This window comes from Ovis aries, chromosome 1 (genome assembly GCF_016772045.2).
Source record: "Ovis aries strain OAR_USU_Benz2616 breed Rambouillet chromosome 1, ARS-UI_Ramb_v3.0, whole genome shotgun sequence".
Classification (NCBI taxonomy): domain Eukaryota; kingdom Metazoa; phylum Chordata; class Mammalia; order Artiodactyla; family Bovidae; genus Ovis; species Ovis aries.
The window spans coordinates 100,712,062-100,740,060 of NC_056054.1; the positions used below are offsets into that span (position 1 = coordinate 100,712,062).

At 38.1% G+C, this 27,999-nt stretch overlaps 1 protein-coding gene and 1 pseudogene across 3 annotated transcripts; one reads left to right on the forward strand and one right to left on the reverse strand.

Moving 5' to 3' along the window:
* Positions 1 to 4,213, forward strand: LOC132659601 (craniofacial development protein 2-like; annotated as a pseudogene).
* CTSS (cathepsin S) lies at positions 4,039 to 27,999 on the reverse strand. Of its 3 annotated transcripts, XR_006060198.1 has the most exons (9): positions 27,927 to 27,999; positions 26,864 to 26,990; positions 23,548 to 23,670; positions 22,564 to 22,713; positions 20,649 to 20,876; positions 19,270 to 19,435; positions 17,901 to 18,003; positions 4,742 to 4,894; positions 4,039 to 4,483 (listed from the first exon to the last, which is right to left on the reverse strand). XR_006060198.1 is itself a non-coding variant. In XM_004002463.5 (8 exons), exons 2-8 carry the CDS (start codon positions 26,987 to 26,989, stop codon positions 4,384 to 4,386), a joined length of 996 nt encoding a protein of 331 aa, XP_004002512.1. In that variant the 5' UTR covers position 26,990; positions 27,927 to 27,999; the 3' UTR covers positions 4,039 to 4,383. The 3 variants fall into 3 exon arrangements, 2 of the variants coding, with proteins under 2 accessions (XP_004002512.1, XP_060269947.1); XM_004002463.5 differs by lacking the exon at positions 4,742 to 4,894; XM_060413964.1 differs by having other exon boundaries at positions 4,039 to 4,984.

Genomic DNA, 27,999 nt, shown 5'->3' on the forward strand with positions numbered 1-27,999 from the left:
GAGGAACTCCCCAGGTCATTAGGTGCCCAATATGCTACTGGAGATCAGTGGAGAAATAACTCCAGAAAGAATGAAGGGATGGAGCCAAAGCAAAAACAATACCCAGCTGTGGATGTGACTGGTAATAGAAGCAAGATCCGATGCTGTAAAGAGCAATATTGCATAGGAACCTGGAATGTCAGGTCCATGAATCAAGGCAAATTGGAAGTGGTCAAACAAGAGATGGCAAGGGTGAACGTCAACATTCTGGGAATCAGTGAACTAAAATGGACTGGAATGGGTGAATTTAACTCAGATGACCATTATATCTACTACTGTGGGCATGAATCCCTCAGAAGAAATGGAGTAGCCATCATGGTCAACAAAAGAGTCCGAAATGCAGTACTTGGATGCAGTCTCAAGAATGACAGAATGATCTCTGTTCATCTCCAAGGCAAACCATTCAATATCACAGTTATCCAAGTCTATGCCCCAGCCAGTAATGCTGAAGAAACTGAAGTTGAACGGTTTTATGAAGACCTACAAGACCTTTTAGAACTAACACCCCCCAAAAGATGTCCTTTTCATTATAGGGGACTGGAATGCAAAAGTAGGAAGTCAAGAAACACCTGGCATAACAGGCAAATTTGGCCTTGGAATGCGGAATGAAGCAGGGCAAAGACTAAGAGAGTTTTGCCAAGAAAATGCACTGGTCATAGCAAACACCCTCTTCCAACAACACAAGAGAAGACTCTACACATGGACATCACCAGATGGTCAACACCGAGATCAGATTGATTATATTCTTTGCAGCCAAAGATGGAGAAGCTCTATACAGTCAACAAAAACAAGACCAGCAGCTGACTGTGGCTCAGATCATGAACTCCTTATTGCCAAATTCAGACTCAAATTGAAGAAAGTAGGGAAAACCGCTAGACCATTCAGGTATGACCTAAATCAAGTCCCTTATGATTATACAAAGGAAGTGAGAAATAGATTTAAGGGACTAGATCTGATAGATAGATAGAGTGCCTGATGAACTATGGAATGAGGTTCGTGACATAGTACAGGAGACAGGGATCAAGACCATCCCCATGGAAAAGAAATGCAAAAAAGCAAAATGGCTGTCTGGGGAGGCCTTACAAATAGCTGTGAAAAGAAGAGAGGTGAAAAGCAAAGGAGAAAAGGAAAGATATAAGCATCTGAATGTAGAGTTCCAAAGAATAGCAAGAAGAGATAAGAAAGCCTTCTTCAGTGATCAATGCAAAGAAATAGAGGAAAACAACAGAATGGGAAAGACTAGAGATCTCTTCAAGAAAACTAGAGAAACCAAGGGAACATTTCATGTAAAGATGGGCTCGATAAAGGACAGAAAAGGTCTGGACCTAACAGAAGCAGAAGATATCAAGAAGAGGTGGCAAGAATACACAGAAGAATTGTATGCTTAAGAGCTGCTTTTATTTTTGTTTTTAAAGATAGACATGTAAGTTAGAGTGTAAACGTGTATATGAAGCATCAACAAGATTCTTGTCTAGAGAAGAGTAAGGAAAGGATCATTCTTTTCAAAGAAATAATGTCTGTCTTCATATTTTTCTAATATTTTTAAAAATAATTTTTATTTGTTGATTTTTGGCTGTGCTGAATCTTCGTTGCCAGACGGGCTTTTCTCTAGTTGCATGAGTGGGGGCTACTCTTCCTTGTGGTGTGCCAGCTTCTTATTGTGGTGGCTTCTCTTGTTGCAGAGCATGGCTCTCTGCAGGGGATTCAGTGGTTGTAGCACATGGGCTCAGTAGTTCTGATTTCCGGGCTCTACAATGGAGCTCAGTAGTTGTGGCACACGGGGTTTCTTGCTCTGTGGCATGTGGGATCGTCTTGGACCAGGGATCAAACCCATGTCTCCTGCATTGGCAGGTGGATTCTTTACCACTGAGCCACTGGGGAGCCCCTTTCTTATATGTTTTTAACGGGATTGTTCAGTGGATTCCTAGTTCTGGAATGCTTAAATACTTTTGTTTCTTTACCTTTATTATCCATTTAAATCCTAGATGTGCTCTTTGTTCTCGATTTGTTTCTAATTTTTTCCTTTTTTCACAGTTATTACATTTGTCCAGGGTTTTATCACCATAGGCTTCCTTCATAACTCAGTTGGTAAAGAATCTACCTGCAACGCGGGAGACCCCGGTTTGATTCCTGGGTTGGGAAGGTCCCCTGGAGAAGGGATAAGCTACCCACTACAGTATTCTTGGGCTTTCCTTATGGTTTCCCTTGTGGCTTAGCTGGTAAAGAATCTGCCTGCAATGCAGGAGACCTGGGTTCGATCCCTGGGTTGGGAAGATCCCCTGGAGAAGGGAAAGGCTACCCAATGCAAGATTCTGGCCTGGAGAATTCCAAGGACAGTCCATGGAGTCACAAAGAGTCAGACACAACTGAGTAACTTTCACTTTTATCACCACACATGTATACTTACTATAGTATTTTCTAGCTACTATTCTTTTTATTTTCTTCAAATCACCCTATATACAGCTTCCAGAATATTTTTAATTTCTTTTTTGATTTGAACTTTCCTTTGTGTAAGCTTTTTATTTTTAAAAAAAGGCTCTTTATTTCCGTAAGTTTAAAATTACTTATGGCTGAAATTTCCCCTTTGTGTTAGACATTCAATAAAGATTTTTGTTATATATTTCATTAGTCTACTTACTAGTTCAGAGGTTCTTCACCTAGGATCCACAGATTCCTAAAGGATCTATGGATAGAATTCATAAAATTTGTGGATTTTTATGGAGAAAAAAAATGATACCTTTATTTTCAGTAATCTCTAATTGAAAGCATTTCCTTCAATTCTGAACACAGTCCATAAACCACAGTAATAATAATACTTGTAATTCTGTCACTAAAAGAAAACTCAGGTATTTCTATACCATATTACAGTTTTTTTCAGATACCTTCAAATATCATTTATATTTGTCACTATTTCAAAATTAAGATAGTCATGAGCTCTTGTTATTTAATGCATTTTGAAAGAAGCATGTTTATTTCTATAGCACAAATTTATATTCAGAAATTTTAAGAACTATATTTTAATATAATCAGTAGCCTTTGTAATCCTATGAATTTTATTTTAAGGATTTAAAAACTTTTCTGAGAAGGTACCCATAGGTTTAATCAACTGACAAAGATTAAGAACCTATGTTTTTGTTCCATTTACAGTGCTTAAAAAATTGTGGGCAAATAAAAATTTAAAAATACTTAAAGAAAATATTTATTTATTTATTTGTCTGGGCAGGGTCTTACTTGTGGCATGTGGGACCTAGTTTTCTAACCAGAGATTGAACCCAGGTCCCCTACATTGGGAGCTCAGAGTCTTAGCCACTGGATCACCAGGGAAGTGCTGTCAACTAAATACTTTTAAACTACAATGTTTTTCTACAGTTTTGATGATAGTCATATGTTACTACTATGTTTTTATAGTGAGCAATTCTTTTTCTTTAAAGTGTACTTTGTGACAAGGGAACCAAAGATTAGTTTAAGTTCAGTTTATGATATACTGATGGCATCATCCCATCCATTTTTCATATCATAGACATGAACTTAGACAATTTAAAGTTCCTGCTACCTCTTCAGGAACTGTCTCTTAATCTGGAGCAGGTGTGAGGAATATCAATCCAAATTAGATAAAATATGGGCAATGCATTATTTTAAAGAAATGCAGTTTGTTTATTTATTCAGGTTGACTTTTTGCCCTCAAAAGGTACTGGCCAAATTGCTAATGACTTAGGTAAAAATAATTTGAATTAGTATATTTATTGTTGATCAATAAAATAATTCTTACAAAGTGCTTGAAAATAGATTGTCTCATTAGCATTTGTCTTCTTTGACATTGCTGATTTTAAAATATTTACTGAATCCTTTTATGTGCAAAGATACAATCTCAGGACATTAATAATCTAATAGTTTCTTCCATAAAGTTGCCATAGCACATCAGCAGCATACAATTTATATTCTTATAACAGATTATAATAGTTACTTAAGAATAAAAGAGAATGGTATGTGGTAATGATACAGAGTTGAAAAGATATATATTTATTAAGCATCTATATGCCATCAAGTTTCAACAGCATATTAGGGAACTTAAAAGGACAAAGAAGAGAGTGATAAACACGACAGATTGTCTCAGTTGACTAACGTTCATACAATTATATCTATTATACATTATTAATTTACTTAGCAAACTTTTCCCCAAGATCTGCAAAGCTAAAAAAAGTAGATGAATCAAGCTATATTTTCTGTTAGTACAGTAAATATATATTGATCATATCACACTTATTTCTACTGTCACAGCAGGTAAAATTAAATTGTGAGAAAGTGGTTCTTTTTTCTTGAATTGTTATAAAACAAAGAGGTCCTTTAGATTTCTGGATAAGAAGGAAAATTAGCAATCCCACAGTGATTTCCACTATTTCTTGCCATCCGTATATATCCTTGGTCACCAAAGTTGAGGCCCCAGCTTTAGAAAAAGAAGTAACACAAAATTACAAATGAATATAAACAAACCACATTATCAATTTTCAATCTTAGATGGCTTTTCTCCTAAAGTGATTATATAAGAGAATCTATAAAGCAAAATTAGAACAACACAATATATAATAATTTCCCCAGTGCTTTCAGGCAATTTTCAAAGGATGGTTTGATAGGTTTTATTGCTATATTGAACAGATTAATACCTAATTTAATACCTAGGAAAATAGTATGTTTCATTACAAACCTATAAATCCTCCTGCTTCTGCATAGAATGAGTTTTATTATATTTTCCAAGGCCCCATCTTGAAGTATTTTTGTATAACAGGATCAAAGTCGATGACTTCCTATCAAACTTCAATTTCTTCAGAGTGTCATGTAGAAATATTTTGAGAGATCACTAGGGAAAAGGCATAGGACAGGAGTTTTCTAAAAGAGTAGCTCTCAAACACCTTTTTGAAGTGGAGCTCAGACTTGTTTACAGTTAAATCTGTAAAAAAAAATGGAATATGCTACTTTGGGAGGAGATGAGCTCCCTGGCACTGGAAGTGTTCAATCAGAGGTTTACATAACTTGTTAGAGATGTTGCTAGAGAGGGAATTTCTGGGTCAGATAAGGGTTAGAGGAGATCAGTGGTTCATGACTTTAACATTTCACAGACTTTAAGAATTTCAAAAACTTTTGCAGATTGACATAAAGTTACCAGTTTTTAAATTAGCAAGTACTAGACATTAAAAGGAGAAGGCAATGGCACCCCACTCCAATACTCTTGCCTGGAAAATCCCATGGATGGAGGAGCCTGGTGGGCTGCAGTCCATGGGGTCGCTAAGAGTTGGACACGACTGAGCGACTTCACTTTCACTTTTCACTTTCATGCATTGGAGAAGGAAATAGCAACCCACTCCAGTGTTCTTGCCTAGAGAATCTCGGGGATGGGGGAGCCTGGTGGGCTTCCATCTATGGGGTTGCACAGAGTCAGACACGACTGAAGCGACTTAGCAGCAGCAGCAGCAGCAGCAGACATTAAAAAGAAAAACTCTATTATCACCATCATATTGTAAAAGAAAGGAAATTTTAACACCAAAAACAAAACTTGAGGGGACATGATCTCTAAGGATAGTCCTTTGAATCAAATAAATTTAGATTTATGAAAGATTCACCAAAATATTTTTTTCTCCCTTTTTCACATACTAGTAAAAAAATTGACAAAATCCTTGCAAGAGAAATGACTTGTGAGGTTCTTTATTATTCTGAGATTTTATAATTATATAATTATAATTATACAGGTAATTATAATATAAGGCAAAATTCATACTCTGTATGAACTGTGCTATAACTAGCATACAAATAAAAGCTCAGATTACTGTGATTTTATTTGAAGAGCAGCAAGGAATTCAGTTGAAAAGAAAATTAAACATCCTTAGGAAACCAGTGGGAAAAGAAGATAGAAGGTTGGTTTGGGGCTAAGTTATACAGAGCATAGAACAGCAGACTGAGGAACTTGCTTAACTCCCTAGGCAAAGGGAAGTTGTTGCAAATTTTTGCTCAGTACTCAAAGGAAGGTTGTGTTTTTGCCTGCAGTGGAGAAACTAAGACATGCTGGCTTATTGGAAAAAGACAAGTGGCATAATTTAAAGTAGCTGTTCTTCAATAGGCCTTAAATGTTCTATGTATCAGCCATTCACTAGACAATCTTCAGGTGTTATTTCTCTCTCTCTCGTACCATTTAACACAGTTATCTACTCTCATCTCAGGCTTCCCTTGTGGCTCAGCTGATACAGAATCTGCCTGCAATGCAGGAGACCTGGGTTCAACTCCCGGGTTGGGACGACCCCCCTGGAGAAAGGAAAGGCTACCCACTCCACTATTCTGGCCTGGAGAATTCCATGGACTGTATGGTCTATGGGGTCACAAAGAGTAGGACACAACTGTGATTTTCACTTTTACAACTCTCACCTCACTTCCCTCTTGGCTTTAAAATACTACTGTATCCTGATTTTCTCTTCTCTTTCTGATCACTCTTTCTTAAACTCTCTTATGGGCTTTTTCTTTTTTTTTTTTTGCCTCACCACAGGCTTCTCTGGTGGCTCAGTGGTAAAGAATCTGCCTGCCAAAGCAGGAGATGCAGGAGACACAGGTTTGATCCCTGGGTCAGAAATATCCTCTGGAGTAGGAAATGGCAACCCACTCCAGTATTCTTGCCTGTGAAATCCCATGGACAGAGGAGCCTGGAGGGCTACAGTCCAAAAGGTCCCAGAAAGTCGGACATGTCTGAGCGACTGAGCACCCACGTCATACACATGTCTTGGAGGATCTCAGTTCTCTGGTCAGGGATTCAGCCAGGGCCCTGCAGTGAAAACACCAAGTTCTAACCACTGGACCTCCAGAGAACTCACTGGGCTCCTTTTTTGATTCCTTTCATTTATTGCCATTCCCATTTAAAATTCTTGAATGCCTCCCTAATACCTTGAGAATAAAATCCAAACTCCACTGTCACCTCTCATCAATGGATGCAGGTTTTCAGTATCCAGTTCGAAAAGCAAAAGCAATAATAAACTCTGGCTAAGCTATTATTAGTATCAATAGCCACCACTTATTGAGCACTTACTCTGTGCTAAGTAGCTTAACATATATTATCTCATTTAATCATCATCCTATGAGGTAGGTATATTATCTTCTTTTTACTAAAGAAAAAACAGGCAGAGGTAAAGTGGCTTGCCCAAAGTCATGCAAGTGGTTAATTGCAAAGCAAGGGTTCAAATCTAGGCTTTTATGCCAAAGCCTATACTAACTTTTAAACTATCCTTTTCTCTACATTCTTCCTGTGAGTGAGGTAGTATAGGGAATGGAATTCAAACCAGAACATCCAGGATCCTTTTACTGCCTAAAAAATAGGTAAAAATTTTAGATAAACTGAATTTAGACTTAAGTTCTGGTAATGAAAGTTGATGGAGGCTCTTATGACTAGTAATATGAACTTAGTCAGTGAGATTGATCAGTCCTTGATCCCATTCAATATCCAATTCAATTCAGTCCCAGTCCCAGAGAAGGTCAACTGGCCCAACTTTGTAGAACATCCCAGATCTCTTTTTGGCTGAGTACTGCTAACTCTGTTTTTAAAAATACAACTGATTAAAAACCTCAAGCTAGATAAATATTTGAGGACAAATTTTTGTCTTCAGAATTGTGCAAGATCAGTTCCAAATGTTCATTTCAGTCCTTACCAAGTTGTTTACTTTTATTAACTCTATAGACCTTTCACTCAAACTGTTCAACTTCGGGCAAGTTTCTTAATTCTCCCAGTATCAGGAGCTTCCTATCCTGTGTTAAGGGGATAAAATGCCTATATTATAGATTACCTTAGAAATTAAATGAGAAAATGTATTTAAAGTGCTTGCACAGTGTCTGTAGTAAATGCTTGACAAGTAGAGATGGCTGTTTTTGTTTTTATCCAAGTATAAGACTCAAAGGGGAATCCAACCCCTTCAAAAATATGTAGTGCTTTTCCTAGGGTGAGTAACAGTTCCATATTGCCTAGGATTGTCCTGGTTTTAAAAATAAAATCCTATGGGCTTCCCTGGTGGTGCAGTGGATAAGAATCCACTGACCAATGCAGGGGACATGGGTTTGATCCCTAGTCTTGGAATATTCCACATGCTGCAGAGCAGCTAAGCCTGTGTGCTGCAACTACTGAAGCTCAGGTGCCCTAGAGGCTGTGCTCCACACGAGAAGCCACTGCAATGAGAACCCTGCCCACCGCAAGGAAGAGCAGCCCCCGCTCACTGCAAGTGGAGAGAGCCCGTGTAAAGCAATGAAGACCCAGCAGAGCCAAAAATAAAGTAAATAAGTAATAATAAAGAAATAGCATTTTAAAAAATCACAAAGTCTTGTGGCCTGGGAAACGTCTTGGTAACAAAATAGGGTGTTTGGTCCCTCTACTTTCTCCCTGCATACTATAGACACTAACATCAGAAATTCCTTCTAAAATACATGCTGATTTCCTTTCTAACAAATTACAGCTTTGAACTTTCTAGGCTGTGCCAGACACTACTCTAGGCATTAGGATTATGGAGGTAAACAAGGTAGACAAAGTCTTTTTAAAGCCTATATACATTCTACAGGGGAAACATACAATAATCAAAGAAATATGTAATATGATATAAGTACCATAAAGAACCTGGAGAAGGGAATGGCTACCTACTCCAGTATTCTTGCCTAGAGAATTCCATCAACAGAGAAGCCTGGTGGGCTACAGTCCATAGGGTTCCAAAGAGTTGGACATGACTGAGCGACTAAAACTGCCACCTTCTTTCAGTATAAAGAAAAATAAATGGTAAGGGGATGCAAAGTGTTGGGAGTCAGGGCTATATTTTATTTTATTCTTTGGCTGCGCCACATAGCTTGTAGGACATTAGTTCCCTGGCCAGTTATCAAACGTGGGCAAGTAGTGAAAGCACCGAGTCCTAACAACTGGGCTGCCGTGGAATTCCCCAGGGCTACATTTTAGATAATATAGTCAGAGGATGCTTATCTGAGGAAATATTTGAGCAAAGACCTAAGAAAAGTGAAGGTACAAGTGATGCAAAGACCTGGGGAAAGAGCTGGGGATAATCTTGGTATGTCTGAGAAACAGCAATAAGTCTAATGTACCCAAAGCTGAGTGAGAGAGGAGAAAGGATTTGGAGAGGTGGTTGGAGAGGCAGGTTGAGTCCAGATAATGTCATGCTTTACTTATCATGGGTTTTATTCTGAGTGTAGAGGAAGCCATGAGAGGGGTTAGAGTAGAAGAGTAATAAAATTGGTTTTTTTGATTAAAAAAAGATCATTCTGGCTACTATGTAGAGGATCGACTATAGGCAAAGGAGAGGGAAATTGACTATCAGTTGGGAGATTATTGCAGTAGACCAAGAGAGATGCACAGTGGCTTGAACTAGAGTGGTAACAGTAGAGGTATTGAGACGTAATACGATTTGGGGTAATTTAGTGATGGTAGAAATGACAGGATTTGCTGATAGATTAGACGTAGGATACCATATGAAGAAAGAAAAGATGGCTCTAATGTTTTGGCCTGGAGTAAATGCTGTTGGCATTTACCAAGATGGAGGAAATTGGGGCAGTAGCAGAGAGTCAAGAGTTCTATTTTGAACATGTTAAATTAAAGAGGCCTAGAGACACTCCAGTGTTCTTGCCTGGAGAATCCCAGGGACGGGGGAGCCTGGTGGGCTGCCGTCTACGGGGTCACACAGAGTCAGACACGACTGAAGCGACATACCAGCAGCAGCAGAGACGCACAGGTGAACAGGTCAAATGGTAGACAGTTGGACATGGAGTCTAACACTCAAGTTATAAAGGTAAGAGTCCTCAGCACATACATGATGTTTAAAACCATAAGACTAAATGAGATCATCTGAGGAGTGAGCTGAGAGAGATAGGGAACTGAGGTCTAATGTTTAGAAGTAAGAAGTAAAAAAAGGAACTAAGGAACTCAAGAGACTGAAGCAGAGGAGGAGGAAAGCCAGAAGAATGCGGTCCTCTGGAAATTAAATAAAGAGTTTCAGAACAGAGAGAGAAATTATACATCAAACGTTAAAAGGGCAGGTAAGATGAGACTTGAAAAGTGTTTAATGAGGCAAGATGGAGGTGAGTGGCAATCTGGGCAAGAGTGGTTTCAGTGAAATGGTGTAATAAATACCTGTCTTGAGTTATAAATCAATAAGCATATTCTTAATCTCTTTATATAGAAATTTCTAAGAAAAATCACTAGGTTGTAACTTTTTTCTTTTAGATCTTATTTCAGCCTTTGATTCCATTGAGAAGAGGCAGTATGTATGAATTTAATATAGATTCTTATAATGTTTCATGTAAAACCTGTACCCTAACTCTACACTGAAAGTCAGGATCTCTTGAAAGATCAGACAAGTTTTCAGTAACGGAAAATGGAGTATTCTTTTTTCCTAGTTTATATTTTAATAACTTAAAAATAAAGACGGAGAAGGCGATGGCACCCCACTCCAGTACTCTTGCCTGGAAAATCCCATGGACAGAGGAGCCTGGTAGGCTGCGGTCCATGGAGTTGCAAAGAGTCGGACACGACTGAGTGACTTCCCTTTCACTTTTCACTTTCATGCATTGGAGAAAGAAATGGCAACCCATTCCAGTGTTCTTGCCTGGAGAATCCCAGGGATGGGGGAGCCTGGTGGGCTGCCGTCTATGGGGTCACACAGAGTTGGACACGACTGAAGTGACTTAGCAGGAAGGATAAAGAGGAGTCATTTCTGTACCCACTCCCAACCTACTCCATCAACTTACTGCATTACCTAGAAGCCCATCTATTTCACAACTGTTTATCTTAGAGAGGTCACCAGGTATTGCTTCAAGGCATCCTAGGCACTTAGTTTTTGGTGTGTATGTTTACATGACTGTGTGTATGTGAATACATGTGTGTTTAAAGATCTATTGAGCACATAGTTAATACCTTTAACTTTTTCCTCAGGTCAAAGTTGTCTTATGCCCAATAACTGTGGAGCCTCCATTTCTCATTGATCTGCATATTAAATAAAACTCCTCCCTTTTTTCTGCAAAGACAATCTTGGTCCATCTTGAGGGCAGTCTGACCAATGTGTCCTTGTCAGGCTCCTAAATTTTTCTAAGTCCATAGCAGTTGTATCTCTAGTTCAGCTAGCTTTCTAAATTTATAGATCTGCCCATCATTGGCAACATAGACTATCCAAATAACTAAGGATCTTCTTAGGTAGTTTAACCTCAAAAATCTCTAGTGCCTAATATTTAGGGAGATGTCCCTGGAGAAATATGTAGTTCATCATTCTTTACTTATACGCTCCAGCTTTATTCCTGGATTCAGTCAAACCATCAGAGGGTTTATAATCAGGTATTTTACATTATTTTGGCTCCCATAAAATAATTTTTACTCAAGTATATTTTGGTATTAAGTCATTTACATATATTGCTAGACATTATGAAAACATTCTGTAAAACTTATAACTGCATTTACATTGGGATATTGCTGAGGGCATAGTTTTCTATATCAGATCATATTCTCTTAATAGGAATTTAAAGGAGGAATAATAAAAAATAATAACTATGATTTCTTATACATGATCTGTGCCAGATACTATGTGATAAATGTTTTATATAACCTTGTTTAATCCTTATAGTAATCTTGAGACTATTAGTCCCATTTTACAAATGGGAAAACTGAAATTTATTCAAGATATTAAATAAGATGTTAAATAACTTGCCTAAGGTCACACAGACAGTAAATTCTAAGTAGGGTCTCCCAGACTTCAAAGTTAATGCTTTTATTTATTATGCTGTACTGTATTATAAAAAGGAGCTAATTACTTATATCCAGAAAGGGAGAAAAATTCAGGAACATAGAACAGTGTTATATACATACCAAAAAGATTAAGTAGAAACAACAGGAAAATAAAAAAAAAGAAGAGGCCAATTAGAGGAAGACCTCCACATTCTTCTACTGAAGGTTAACTTGGTATCATTGGAAATCACATAGAATCTAACCTTTCAGGAGAGCATTAAGAACAAGTTTGATAATATTAAGAGGGCTTTGTTTGAGTAAACCTCTGTGGAGCCTGTAATTCATGATTATGTCCAATCTATCTTTGTTGGGCCAGCAATTGTTGCGGTTGTTCATAACTTTTTCCCTTCCTATCTCACATCTCTTTCTAACAGGCTGCAGTGTTCTCAACTCATTTACTTTCTCTCAGTTTTGGACTTTGGCACATTTACCTTCCTCTGTTCTGATTACCCTTCTTCGTCTGGCTATTTCTTTCTCCTCCTTCAAGATTCAGTCAAATAATCTGGCTAAAAGGCCTTCCCAGACTCCCCAAGCTAGGCCAGGAACCCTTCTGTGCTTCCACTGCAATGGACGCATACCCCCATCTTAGCATTTATTGCATTCTATTGGGATGGTCACCTGTATCTGCCTGTTTCCTTGACTCTACGTTTTAGAGCATGAGTATCTTGAGGGATTTTTTTTTTAATTTTTTAAAGTCGCTCAGTCATGTCTGACTCTTTGCAACCCCATTGACTCTAGAGTCCATGGAATTTTCCAGACCAGAATACTGGAGTGGGTAGCCTTTCTCTTCTCCAGGGGACTCTTCCCAACCCAGGAATCGGACTGATGTCTCCTGCATTGCAGGGGGATTCTTTACCAACTGACCTATCAGGGAAGCACCCCCCCCCCCCGCCAAAAATCAATCTTGAAGAATGATAGAGAAAGGCTGTATTTTTCATTGTCTAACACTATACTTGGTGCATGGTAGGTGCTCAATATATGTTTGTTGAATCAACGTATGAAATGAAGATATAAACAGGAGCAAGAGACTATTCTACCACTGAGGAGTTTATATTTTAGTGAGCAGAGCATGATTTTTAGAAATAGCTATAATAGAAGCTAGAATTTACTCCTTGGAAGAAAAGTTATGACCAACCTAGATAGTATACTCAAAAGCAGAGTCATTACTTTGCCAACTAAGGTCCATCTAGTCAAGGCTATGGTTTTTCCTGTGGTCATGTATGGATGTGAGACTTGGACTGTGAAGAAGGCTGAGCGCCAAAGAATTGATGCTTTTGAACTGTGGTGTTGGAGAAGACTCTTGAGAGTGCCTTGGACTGCAAGGAGATCCAACCAGTCCATTCTGAAGGAGATCAACCCTGGGATTTCTTTGGAGGGAATGATGCTAAAGCTGCAACTCCAGTACTTTGGCCACCTCATGCGAAGAGTTGACTCATTGGAAAAGACTCTGATGCTGGGAGGGATTGGGGGCAGGAGGAGAAGGGGACAACCGAGGATGAGATGGCTGGATGGCATCACGGACTCAATGGACGTGAGTCTGGATGAACTCTGGGAGATGGTGATGAACAGGGAGGCCTGGTGTGCTGCGATTCATGGGGTTGCAAAGAGTCGGACACAACTGAGCGACTGAACTGAACTGAACAATTTGCTAAATGCTATAATAGAATCCATAAAGTATTGCTAGAGCTAGAAGTTAGAGAAATAATTCTGAGTTAATGAATGGGGTATGGAGAAGATACCATTCAGGGTACGTTTTGAAGAATAAATAGAATTTTAATAAGTTTTTAAAATAATTTTAAAAATAATAAGTGATTTGTTAAAGATAATTTCAAAAATACATAAAGGAAGACAAAGACAACATTTTTATTTTTTGCTGTGCCACAAGGCATTTGGGATCCCAGTTTTTTCCTTAGCCGTGCATGGCATGTAGGATCTTAGTTCCCTGACCAGGGTTGGAACCAACATCCCCTGTAGGGGAAGCATGGGGTCTTAACTCACTGGACTGCCAGGGAAGTCCCCAGGACAACCATTATTAACATTTGGTATAATTCTTTCTGGTCCTTTAATATAATATATATCAGAGAAATGAGCTATAAACTTAATACTTATACTGAATATAAATATTGTATTTATATATTTTTTCCATTTAAACATATATTCTAATTATTTTATTCAGTTACTGATAATGATTTCAATGAATATAATTTCTAATACATGGGCTGATTATATCATAATTTATTTAATACTACCTATTTTTAGGTATTTCTGGTTGCTTACTAGTTTTCACTATTAAAGAAAAAAATGCTACATTTACATAAATCAGGTATGAAGTTTTCCCAAAATTCAGGATTATTTTCTTCATATACATTCCAAGAAATGGAAATAACTGGATGAAGAATATGAACAGTTAGAAAGTTCTTGATTCATATTATCAAATTGCTTTCAAGAAGAATTGTAAAAATTTTACAATCCTTCCACCAGAATGTATGAGGGTGCCCATTTGACCACAGACAGTGGGGTTTCTATAGGCAGCAATGGGCTTTAAGGCCATTTCAGAAAGATGAAATGGCATAAGTAACAAATTAGAAATAGCTAAGTGTCTCTGCATTTAGGGAATGATGAGAAAGTGGTTCACTGTGGCCAGAATGTGAGTATGGGTACATGAAAATATAGTGGAAGAAACGTCTGGAAGGCTATGTTTGAAGTCACTTAGTGGAGACCCTTGAATGACTGGCCAGAAGTTTAGGCTTTATTTTGATGAAAATGGTGGACTATTTACAATTTTTACCATAGGTTTGGATGATACATATTTTAAGAAGAAATTTCCACAGCTGAGTGAATTGAATCTGAATTAGATAATGTCATTAGCAAAGGAAAAGAGAAAACCCATCCACAGAAAGTGTCCTGAGGGACAGGGCTGTGTGGGTTTAGGGAGAGAAGGAAGAGCACAAGATGATACCAAGGCTTTGATAATCTGAAGATGGTAATGTATTACTAAAAATAGAGAATAATTTTCCCTTGAGTTTATTCTAAAATCTAGACACATCATATCATGATGTATTGTATTTTGTTGTTCTAATTCTCGAGTGGGCTGTGAGCCCTTACAGAATAGGATAACTTCTTACGAATTTTTATATTTCCATGGCCTAGATACTATCTATCCCATTGTAAGATGCCTAGTAAATGCTTATTAAATTAGCAAGTGCTGAGAAGAGGTTTTGAATTAAAACTCTAAAAGATGTATGATCTTCAAGAAGAAACTTCAGTAGAGAAGAGAATTTAGTATACCTACTGTAGGGAGTAAATAAGATATATAGAAGTGAAAGTATTGCTCCATTTTAAAAAGCTATCACTGGTTTGGACCCAAGCTGATTAGTGCTGTGAATAGGTTTTAAATGAACCAAGATATTAATCACTTCAACTATTTCCCAAAGGGCTATGCAAAGACTACCATATTCCTTGTGAGCCACAAGGTGGAAAAGGTAGAAAAGTACCTTTTTGTTTATTTATGATTTGTAGACTATGTATTTTCCGTAAACATCTGAGGGCTGCTAGGGGTTGAATTATTTAACTTAAATGCAGAGTACATCATGCAAAATGCTGGGCTGGATGAAGCACAAGTTGGAATCACGATTGCCTGGAGAAATATCAATAACCTCAGATATGCAGATGACACCACCCTTATGGCAGAAAGTGAAGAGGAACTAAAGAGCCTCTTGATGAAAGTGAAAGAGGAGAGTGAAAAATCTGGCTTAAAACTCAACATTCAAAAACCTAAGATAATGGCATCTGGTCCCATCACTTCATAGCAAATAGATGGGGAAACAATGGAAACAGTGTCAGACTTTATTTTGGGGGGCTCCAAAATCAGTGCAGATGGTGACTGAAGCCATGAAATTAAAAAACACTTGCTCCTTGAAAGAAAAGCTATGACAAACTTAGCATATTAAAAAGCAGAGACATTACTTTGCCAACAAAGATGTGTCTAGTCAAAGCCATGGTTTTTCCACTAGTCATGTATGGATGTGAGAGTTGGACCATAAAGAAAGCTGAGAGCTAAAGAATTGATGCTTTTGAACTGTAGTGTTGGAGAAGACTGCTAATGCATGTATTGAGGGGCTGTTGGGTGCCACATACTGTGCTAAGAATTCAAAGACAAAACATAATCTCTGCCCCAGAGGCATACATAGAATACTTGGGTGATAGTTAGGTGAATGAACAATTTAAATATATTGTGTAAAATACTCTAGAATGCAAAGGACAGTTTATTTGCATAGAAAAAAAAAAAAAAGACATTTTGCCCAGCCCAAGGATTTAGGGAAAACTTTCCGGTATAGATAATGACTAAGCTAGTTTTGAAGGAAAAGAAGGAATAAACCAAGTGAGGAAAAGGGATATTGCAGGCAGAGGGACCAAAACAAGCAAGATGCAAAGATATTGAAGATAAAATGATATGAATAGGAACTGTAACTGTGTATGTTTCAATAATCTAGAATGAAAAGTGTGAGACAAACTGCCAGGAACTGAGGCTGACAGACAGGTAGGGACCGAACAGAGGTGACTTGTCTTTTCTACTCAGGAACACTCATCTCACACTGACTGGTTCTAAGAGATAAAATTCTAAACTTATAGTCTAGACAAACCAGATTGAAAGTAGTATATGGGACAGATTTAAGAATAAAGGAGACCTGGGTATAAATCCTGAAAAAGCAAAAACACTAATTCAAAAAGATACATGCACCCCAATATTCATAGCATATTTTCAGTTGCCAAGACATGGAAACCACCTAAATGCCCATCAACAGATGATTCCCATGTGGTGCTAATAGTAAATAACCTGTCTCGCCAATGCAGGAGACCAAAGAGATGTGGGTTTGATCCATGGGTTGGAAAGATCCCTTGGAGGAGGAAATGGTAACCCACTCCAGTTTTCTTGCCTGGAGAATCCCATGGACAGAGAAGCTGGGTAGGCTACAGTCCATAGGGTCTCAAAGAGGGGGACATGACTGAAGCAGCTCAGCAATCAAGAATATATGTATAATGGAATACTGCTGCTGCTGCTGCTAAGTCACGTCAGTCATGTCCAACTCTGTGTGATCCCATAGACGGAAGCCCACCAGGCTCCTCTGTCCCTGGGATTCTCCAGGCAAGAACACTGGAGTGGGTTGCCATTTCCTTCTCCAATGCATGAAAGTAAAAAGTGAAAGTGAAGTCACTCAGTCATGTCCGACTCTTCGACCCCATGGACTGTAGCCCATGAGGCTCCTCCATCCATGAGATTTTCCAGGCAAGAGTACTGGAGTGGGGTGCCATTGCCTTCTCTGAATGGAATACTACTTAATCATAAAAAATATTGAAATTTCATCATTTGCAGCAACATGGGTAGACTTGGAGGACATTATGCTGAATGAAATAAGTTAGCCAGAGAAAAATAAATGCTATATGATATCACTTGAATGTGTAATCTAAAAAATACAATAAACAAATGAGTATAACATAAAAGAAGCAGACTCACAGATACCGAGAACAAAGCAGTGGTTTTCCGTGGGGGTGCAGGGGAGTGGGTGTTACTAACTAGTGGGTGTAAGACAGACTCAAGGATGTATTACCCCAACTGGGGAACATAGCTGATAGTTTGTAAAAACTATAAATGGAAAGTAACTTCTAAAAATTGCACAAAAGAATTTTTAATTAAAAAAATGGTTTTTAAATAAAGGAGGCCAGCTAGAAAGCTACAGGGATAGTCCAGGCAAGAGATCTCTGAACTAGAGCAATAAATAGAAGAAGTGGAGAGGGAGCAGGATCAAGAACAGACATGACATACAATTAATTTGACTTATTGCTTGATTAGTTCTGGAGGATCTAAGACAAATTCATAGTATCTAACGGGGTAACTATGTTGTGTTGTGTTGCCTTTGAGTGAGACGGGAATTTCTGAAAAGGAACAAAATGGTGAGGAGGGTACTGGGTTCCCTGGGCATATTAAGTTTGGAGAAATTAAGATACAGAGAAGTGCCTGTGTCCAGATACCAATTTTAATTAAATATACAGTAAAGTATGAGTACATTACCTGTTTTTCACAAGCCAGTAGTCCTTCCCATTAAGGCTACCATAGCCAACCACTAGTACACCGTGATTCACATTCTGAGTACAGGAGGGGTCATAGTAGACACCTGAGAATAACACATGAGTAAAGAAAAAGAGTAAGCGGCATGTGACACTATCTTATTAGCCAGTTTTGGATATATGTGAGGAATATATACTCTCATGCTTAAACTATTTAGAGTTCATGGTTCTTTGCTCTCAATGCTATAGTTGTCACAACTGGGTTTTTCTATTGTTTGCTTTTTGGTTTCACAAAGTTTGGCATCAAGTTAATCACAGTTCCCTCAGAAAGCTCCTTTGATGAACTGCCACCTTTTTCCACTTAAAAAAAATGATCTATTTGGCTGTGTCGTGTCCCCGTCATAGCCCATGGGATCTTTTGTTGGGGTGCACAGACTCTCTAGTCGTGGTTCACGGGCTCAGTTGCTCCATGGCATATGTGATCTTAATTCCCCCACCAGGGATCAAACCCACATCTTCTGCATGGCAAGGAAGATTCTTAACCATTGGACCACTGGGGAAGAGCCCTAATATTTTTTTAACTTATATTATTGTATTTCTTTGTAGATATTCCTAAATTCTTATGCATTTTCATCCTTTACTGCATTAAATGATCTTTAAGGTGAGGCTTTAAAACAGGATGATAACCTTCTAGTTTGTTTAGTCTGATGTTCTGTGCTTAGTGGGCGGCTTCCAGGTACTCTGCTGTGCTGCCCCTACACTCCACAGTGGACCCAGAGGCTAGGCGCTCAGGCTCTGGACTCAGGCAGCAGTTTCTCATCCCAGCTGACCACCTGCAGACTGTATGACTTTAGGTAGGTTAACCTGTCTAAGACGTGTTTTTTTTCACCTGTAAATAGGGTTATTATAAAGATTAAGGGGCTTCCCAAGTGGTACTAGTGGTAAAGAATCTGCCTGCCAATGCAGGAGATGCAAGAGGTATAACTTTGATCCCTGGGTCAGGAAGAAATGGCACCTTACTCCAGCATTCTGGCCTGGAAAATTCCAAGGACAGAGGAGTCTGGCAGGCTATAGTTCATGGGATCGCAAAGAGTCGGACACAACTGAACAACAAGCACACATGGGGATTAAATGAGATAATGTGCAGAAAGAATTTAGCATAGGACCTGGCATGCAGTCTTAGTAAATTTTTTCAAGTCTTATTTTACTAATTAGAACTGGGTGTAAAAATACGTATATGAAGTGAAATGAGGTGGAGGATTCCATTTAACCTAGTCTAAGCATTCAGAGGCAGAGTGATAGGGAAGGTGGACATTCTTTCCTGCAGTGCGAGGGCAGTATAAAGCATGAGGGTAATATGTCTAGGTTTTTACCAGTTTTGTAGAGGAAGAAAGAAGTCTGTTTCGCGTCTATACCAACAGACACAGGTCCTTTATTGGCCACGGCTTCTTTTAAGGCCTCTTCGCTGCCGAAGGGAAGTTCAATATACCTTGAACACGTGGCAGCTCGATTTTTTACATCATACTGGCACCTTCCATCCTGTGGGGAAAGGATAAGTCAGATAAAGAAGTGAACTTCAACTTTCTTTATAAATTGACATTATCCTAGATCTGGATTGCAAATATGTTTTCTTTCCTCATTCATCCTTTCAAGTATCTAAGGCTCTTTCTTATTTTTTTAAAAAGAAATATAAAATCTTCTAAATGCTAATAGCTCTATGTTTCACCAGTAACGGAGGAAATATAGAACTATTCTATTGCTTTAAATTGTGAACATCTTCATGTGTACAAAAGTTGCCAGGGTAAAGTCTCTCAGATTCTAGGTGGATTGTTAGGGAAACACTACATTAAGACTCTAGTCTAGAGTTTTAAAATCTTTTTGATGGTATAATGCCTGCAAGATGATCTGCAGATTCAATATTGGTTTGATTGTTTAGTTGCTAAGTCGTGGCTGACTCTTTTATGACCCCATGGACTATAGGTGGCCAGGCTCCTCTGTCCATGGGATTTCCCAGGCAAGAACACTGGAGTGGGTTGCTTTTCCCTCCTCCAGGGGATCTTCCTGAACCCATGTCTCCTGCATTGACAGGCAGATTCTTTACCTCTAAGCCACAAGGGAAGCCCAAATATTGGTTTAAAAATACCATATCTCAAGTGAGAACGGGGAAGTTGCAAATTCACGTTTGTTGTGTATACAACTAGGTTTTAAAAAATGCCTTATAGGAAAAAGAACTTGAAAGAAATATACCAAAATAATAGTGGTTAAGGTAGGAGAGTTTGAGTGATATTTTTATCTTTTCTAAATTTTCTGTCATATCATTTAACAAAACGTGTGGTGAGACTTGGAGGAAGAGAAAAGCATTATTTCACTTTTTAGTAAGGTAGAAGAATTGTGTGGTTGATGATCTGAGAATAAGGTTGAGCACAGGAGTCTGGAGGACAAAAAAGTTACAAAGAATTTTAAGGAAGGTTTGCTGAAAATTCATTTTTAAGCATGAACTCCACCTGCTGGTTTTAAATTATTGTGCCACTGATAAATTAAGAAGGCTGCTGCATAAGAAAGAGAACTCTTAAGAATTTAGGGATTCTTGATTGAGGTTCATTCTCCTTCTCTCTCTCTCACATACACACACACATACATACCACGCAGCACTGCTTCTCAAGCACTCGGCTTGGTGATAAGTTTAGTACAGTGAGTTGGAGGGATAACATAAGGTCAAGGGGCAGCACAAAAAGTTAACTTGCAGGCACACCATGGCTTTGTAGGGATAGGAAGCTTCTGAATCGATGCCATTGTTGTCGATGATATATTGGAAAGCCTCTGTCATGAAGCCGCCATTGCAGCCCTTATTCCCATATTTTACAGTTGAGCAATCCACCAGGTTCTGTGCACTCAGAGACACCAGCTTTCCTGTTTTCAGCTTCACTTGTGCTTCCAGGGCTCCCACGGCACTGAAAGCCCAGCAAGACCCACAAGCACCCTACAACAGAGACAAAGTCGCAAGGGCAATCATAGTTAGCAAGGATGGCTTCCATAATGCAAACTGCGCAACTCCCAACATGTCAGCACTTTCATCAGTTCAGGAAAACCTCCCCCTCTACCGTTTCCCCTCCCCTTAGACCATGGCAATGATTGTTCTCCGGAACAAGGTCTAACTTTAATAAATATTTATGAATGGCTGACCTCACGGAATAATTGCCGTATTCAAATATGTTAAGAAATAGTATTTACTGAGCATGTACCAAATACCAGCTATTTTTACCCCATAATAGAGGAGATAGATGCCAACAGGAAAGGGATTTTTGAGAGGACCTAGGATGATTCCCTTGACCTAAAACACCCTTCCTCCTGCCAAATGTAGCATTTTTTGGACATTTTTAGCTGTAGAATTTTTTTGATCATAAGTTATTTTACCAGGAAGCATAAATAGAAAAACACAAAGCTGCTTTAGTTTAAAAAGGTGCACAGGGGCCTGAGCCACATCATAACTACACTCCCTCTCCTCCTCTCATTCCACTTGGCTGTCTCTTGGAAGGAAGCAAGTTCAGTCTGCTTTTGGTTAAACTAAAATCACCCATTGAAATGTAAGTACTCAGAGAAAGGAGCTCATTAAATTATTAATATTTATAGTGAACACTTAGATGGGTAGTTATTGGGTCTTCTCAAACTTTTAGAGAATTCCACTGAGAAATTCAAAACTAGTTGAAAGAAAAATATCTAGATGGAAAAGAATTATGAAATTAGCAGTATCATTCGTTTCCTAATTTATATATTTTTCTTTGGTCACAGGCTTGGGGCAACTTTGAAGGACATTGATTCTTCTCCCTTATCCTGAGCTCCAAGGTGATATATATGTTTTATCCTTGTGTGCTAAGTTGCTTCAGTCATGTCTGATTCTTTGCAACCCTATGGACTGGAGCCTGCAAGGCTCCTCTATCCATGGGATTCTTCAGGCAAGAATACTGAAGTGGATTGCTATGCTCATCTCCAGGGGATCTTTCCAACCTAGGGATTGAACCCGCGTCTGTTGTGTCTCCTGCAATGGCTAACTAACTTTTATCCTTAGTTATCCCTAATTAATTTAGGATTTTTGTAGCTTTTTTTTATAAGCAAATTAAAGGAAATACAAAAATATAGGAACACATTTATAAAGCCCATATTTCTTATCTTAGCAATGTAAGCCTAGTCAAGAACTAACTTGACTGGTACAATTTACAGGTCACATTTAGCTTTAGTTATTTCCTCTCTATCAATCCTGAAATTCCTAAGTGAGATGGAGGAATAAACTTTTTGATTGAAATTTTCTCACACATATGATACTATTTCTCAAGTAACTGACTGGTGGAGGGTTCAGTGCAGTTGATGGATAGTATGAACACTAAAAGTCTTTTTTAAAGACCTATTTGCTAAATTCACAGTTTTTCGCTTAGTCAAAAATGACTCTAACTGTTGGTATTCTCAGCACTATGGGAAATAAGAAAAGTATGATGTGTGGTCCAGGCCCTTCAGAAGGTCACAGTGTAGTTGGGAAGATAAGAATAGCAAACACATTTAGAAAGTAACCTAAGGGACTATGAGATTCACTGCTAAATGATACAGCTAGACTAAGTATTTAAGGAAGAGAGACCTCTGCCTGAGGTACAGAGGCCTAAGATGATAATACTCACCTGGTATTTCACTTCAGTAACACACCCCTTCTCTCTCCAGTCCAGAGAATCAGGCAATTTCTGATTAGGGCTTGACTTGTAAGTGACATTTCTTGGCCATTGGCTGGGAACTCTCAAGGAACTCATTGAAGATATCACTTCTTCACTTGTCTACAAAGATATACACATTTGTCCTTTCCCTTATATCCTCTGGTCAATATCTTGAAAATTATAACTGTGAATATGTTTAACTGAGAAAAATCAGTGGTAGTTGTGACTAACATAGGTAACTATCTGGTAGGTGAATTATCCAGGTCTCTTTAGTCCTACACTTTGCCGTTAGCATCCCAGTCAGACATAGGGAAGGAGAAGAGGAAAAGATAAAAACCTAAAAGTTACAGAGAGGTATATTTTTCTTTCAAAGCAAAGCAGAATTTTATAAGAAGGGTTCTCTAAAAAGTGGACTAAACTGATTTTGCTTATGACAAAGAACGGTAAAAGATTCCTGCATTTAATCCACTTAGGGTGTTCCCTTCCAAAGGGTACTATTATTCTTAATTTTGGCCACAGTGAAAATTTTTTGTAAGATAGAGCAGAATCTAACAACTAATGAAAGGTTACTTTATATTAATACCCACACTCCCCCATTAAGAAAGCAGGTAGACCATATTACATTATCAGTTTAGATTTATATAAGTATGGTAACGTATTCTAAAATGTTGTGAGTAGTCTTTAGGCAATATTTTCTAGAATTAGTAAAAGTAAAATTAACTGTGGTCTGTGAGTTTAAAATATTCCCCTAAAGAAGGGATTTATTAAGGAAAGTGGTCACAGTGTAGATCAATAAGGAATCTGCAAATTCTTATGTCCCTAAATTCTATTTTCTAATTTTATGTTCATATACAGATAAAACATTCCTTTGTTGTTTACCTTCAAATTGCCTTTGGGGAGACAGAAATCCAATTTACCCAAAGATGAATGTAGGATTATTTATAATTTACCTACCATGTCTCCCAGGTGGTTCATGCCTAGCTCATATGAATGCATTCCCATTGAATGCTCCAGATTGTGAAGCATAACAGTTTTTAGATTCTTTTCCCAGATGAGACGCCGTGCTACTTCCTCATTCTAAAATAAAAAAAAAATCATTATACTGAATCTTGCACAAATGTGTTCAATAATGAAAATATACGTATTATGAAGCATTCCATTAAATGTGGATCTGTCTGGGAGCATGCATATAAATGAATATGAATAAATAAGTGTAATGGAAAAATTGCACACCAATCTTAACTCTTCCTCTTAATTGCTCTCTTGGTGATTAATATCATTTTAGATATGTACAATGAACTTCCTTAATATGCTAGAAAGTTTTTTTTTTTAGAAATTGCAATTTGTTGAAGCATATTCTTTGTAAGTTAGTACTTACTTAATCAGAAGCAATATTTGAAGGGATACTGGTTGAGAATTTTCCAGATATGGAAAAAAGAATGTTCCTGAATCCTCTAGTCGAAAGTGCTGATAAGTACTCACTTAATCATTATAGGCCTTTTAAAACATCTTTAAAAAAAAAAAATATATATATATATATATAATTGATTATTTATTTATTTAACTGCACTCTGTCTTAGGTCTTAGAAAAAATCCTGCAGAATCTTTGTTAGAGCATGCGGGATCTTTAGTTGTGGCATGTGGGATCTAGTTCCCTGACCAGGGATTGAACCGGAGCCCCCTGCATTGGGAGCAGGGAGTCTTAGCCACTGGACCACCAGGGAAGTCCCTACCCTCACTCTTGAAACATAGTTTAGTCTGATTATAAATTTATAGCTGTTTTTCTTCAGTTATTTGAAGGTATTTCTGAATTATCTTCTGGTATCTATTATTGTAGATTAGAGGTCTATTGTCAGTCTAATTATTGTCATGTTTCTAATTTCGATAACTTATATGATTTTCTTTTTCTCTTTGATATTTTGCAGCTTCACTACATGTTTGTGGGTATGGGTTTCTTTATTTTCCTCTGTGTAGTATTTTTGACTGGAAAGCACTTTCGACTAGAGGATTCAGGAACATTCTTTTTTCCATATCTGGAAAATTCTCAACCAGTATCCCTTCAAATATTGCTTCTGCATCATCATTCCATCAGATGTATTTGGCGCCTCAAACTTTCTTTCATCTCTCTTATCCACATTTTCATAGTTTTTCCATTTTATTTTTGTGTGCTGCCTTCTTGGTGAATACCTCGGTACTGTCTTCCAGATCTGATTCTATCCAGCTCTTTCCAGTTTGGAGTTTACCTCTTTTACTGAGTTCTTATTTCAATGACTCTATTTTTTCATTTCTGAGGTTTCTAATTGGATTTCTAATACATTTCACAATTTCTTTTTCATTCATGTAGATGTCATTCCATTATTCATACTTTAAAAAATAACTTTGGTCCTATTATCTTAATTTTATCCAGCATAAATTCATATTCAGGCTACTGATTTTCTTGCCCTCCAGGAGCTTAATTTACATAGAATGCAATATACATGGTGCCTCTTAGAATCGCTGACCCTCACCTCCACCCACAAGGCCATAGTTCACAACAAGCCATAGCCCAGTGAGCAGTCAGCAACAACTCTTTTCATCTAATTTCATTGAGTGTTAGAACCAAGGCCTGAGTGCTGGTTCTAGGTAGTAAGTAAGTCTAGGTAGTAAGTTTAAGCAGTCCCTTTGCCTTCAAGCAAGATTTTACTGTTATCCTAGTAAAATACATATACAGATACACTTCCAAACCACTAGAGTGAAAAATAAAATAAAGACAAATCTAATGAAGTATAGGAAAGGAAAAAAAAAGAGGAGAACTGTGAGAGAGATTTTAATAGTGGGGTACTAATCAAAAGTCGCTTTCACTCCTCCTAATGGACTAGAATCATTACAAAGTAAGATAACATTCATTTAACCAGATAGTGGTGCTAACTGCATATTTAACTTTGGTTAACATGGAAATTAGAGGCCTGTAATTTTCACCCTCGCCCATAAAGGGGAATGGGTGAGGGTGAAATTCATCACTACTAAGAAAACAACTCAAGGCATTTTTATATAAAAATCACATCAAATAAATAAATTTATATATAATCTTTGCTTACAAACTCATATATTATAGTTTTAGGTGGAGAAGGAAATGGCAACCCACTCCAGGATTCTCGCCTGGAGAATCCCATGGACAGAGGAGCCTGGCAGTTCGCAAGAGCTGGATATGACTTAGTGACTAGATCATCATAGTTTCAGGACTTAGTTATTTGAAGCACCAGGGTTAAGTATGAAAGTCAATTAAGAAGTATGTTTAGAAATAAAAACAAAAGTACAAAGTGGGAAGCGAGAGTCAAGAAATAACATCTGCCAGTGCTTCTCTGTGCCAGGGACTGAAGTCAGGTCTTTTTGTTCCTCAAACGTGCACTCTTTCCCTCTTGGCCTGGGGCCTTCTGATGTGAGGCCTTCCCTGACCATACTGTCACTTGTGTAAGATAATCACTCCCAACCCCTCACAGCCTTCACCGAAGACCCTCTTCCAACCCCCTAGGTCTTGTTTTATTTTTTTCCACTGTTTGCATCATATTGTTGTTCAGTGGCTAAGTCATGTCCAGCTCTGTGCGATCCCATGTATGGCAGCACACCAGGCTTCCCTGTCCTTCACTATCTCCCTGAGTTTGCTCAAACTCATCTCCATTATATATCTGCTTATTTATTTACTTCTTTCCTGTCTCTCCTTTTAGAATATAAGTGCCCTAAAAACAGGAAATTTTTGTTTCCTGATGAAATTCTAGGGCCAAGAAGAGAATCTGGTAAGAAAATGAGTGTGTAACATTTATTGAAAACACCGCTTGCCAAAATATGTAGGGGAGGGACTTCCCTGGTGGCCCAGTGGTGAAGAGTCCATGCTCCCAGTGCAGGGGCGGGGTGCAGAGTTCGATCCCTACTTAGAGAACTAGATCACATATGCCACAGCTAAGAGTTCACATTCCGCAAGTAAGGCCTGGTGACAGTCATTTAGTTGTGTCCGACTCTTTGTGACCCCATTAACTGTAGCCTGCCAGGCTCCTATACTATCCATGAAATTTTCCAGGCAAGAGTACTGGAATGAGTTGCCATTCCCTTCTCCAAGGGATCTTCCTAACTCAGGGATTGAACACGGGTCTCCTGCTTTGTAGGTGCATTCTTTACCATCTGAGCCACTTGGGAAGCCCCCAAATCTGGTGCAGTCAAATAAATAATTTTTTTTTTAAAGAACATGTAAGGGTACTTAAGTAAAAGCAAATTGCTCAAACGGCAGCCTATCCACCTTTTCTTCGTATTGTTTCCCATAGGTTTTCTTCCAGAGATCCCAGTGATGATCCAGAGTGGGGTCTCTGTGCACTTGTGCCATTGCAGACGAGCACAGCAGGAGTGCCCACCCCAGCCATTTCATTCTGTTAAAGGAAAGAGGACACCGGAAGACTCAATATTAGCTGCATCTAATGTGACTGTACTTTTTTTTCAACAACAAGAAGCAGCGCAGAGTCTCAAAGAGACAATGTTACAAATCAGAATCATGCAGGAAACCTTCTGGATTATATACTGACAGGGAGTAACTGCAGGTCTTTGTCTAAAATGCCACTTCCAATTCTAAATAGCATTTTGATTTCCAAAAAATTTCCTGATATCTGGTAAACCAAATTTACATCTGAATTTGGGAGGATGTGGAGATGAAGGAAGCAGGGACTTTACAGGATTTGACAACAAATCTAATCAAGGGAAATCCTCTTTTCTCTGTTCCAAAATATTAATAATATTTAAGAAGAAGGCAAACCTTTGAAAAATCAGTTTATCTTGGTAAATTTTGAATACACAAGCTCTCCTTAACTGGTCTATTCAAACATCCACAACCTTCAGAGGTAGTTAAAAAGACAACTCCTATGTACTACTTTCATATCCTTGGATCATTTTACCTTTTTATCCCTAAAAATCAAAATATCTGCTTCAAAAAGAAGCGTTAACTACTTTTGAAAATGTCACTTCTATATTTAATACAAAGAGACTGTTCAGTGACTAACTCCCTCAAACTGGATTCTACTTTCTTTTCCACTCCTTTTTAATTCAAAACAGCTATATTTTTAACCATATAAATCTTCAAATTATAGTCCAAAGAAAGCTATGTGTTAGCCTCAGGATTGAAATATTCAAGCCAACATTAAGCTTTTCAAAAATGGATTCTTTTTAGTAAAAAAAAAAAAGAGGTAAATTGAGCTAGAATGATTGTTTACTTCCTCAAAGAAACGATGTAAAACCTGGCAGGCAGAGCAAGCTAAAAACACCAATGTAAGGTTTAAGGACCAAGTAGGAGAAAAAGAACAGACAGTACATACGTGACAGAATAAGCAGGTGCTCCCAGACTAAGAATGTTGACGGTGGGCTCTCTCCAAAGTTTTCAAAGGCAGC

Excerpts from the sequence above, each read along its gene's own strand:
- CTSS (XM_004002463.5), bottom strand. The coding sequence starts at position 26,989 with ATGAAATGGCTGGGGTGGGCACTCCTGCTGTGCTCGTCTGCAATGGCA. Across the intron at positions 23,671-26,863 it reads GGAAACAATACGAAGAAAAG|AATGAGGAAGTAGCACGGCG; the intron begins GTGGATAGGCTG and ends TTTTTATTTTAG. Across the intron at positions 18,004-19,269 it reads TTTCTTCCTCTACAAAACTG|GTGTCTACTATGACCCCTCC; the intron begins GTAAAAACCTAG and ends TGTTATTCTCAG.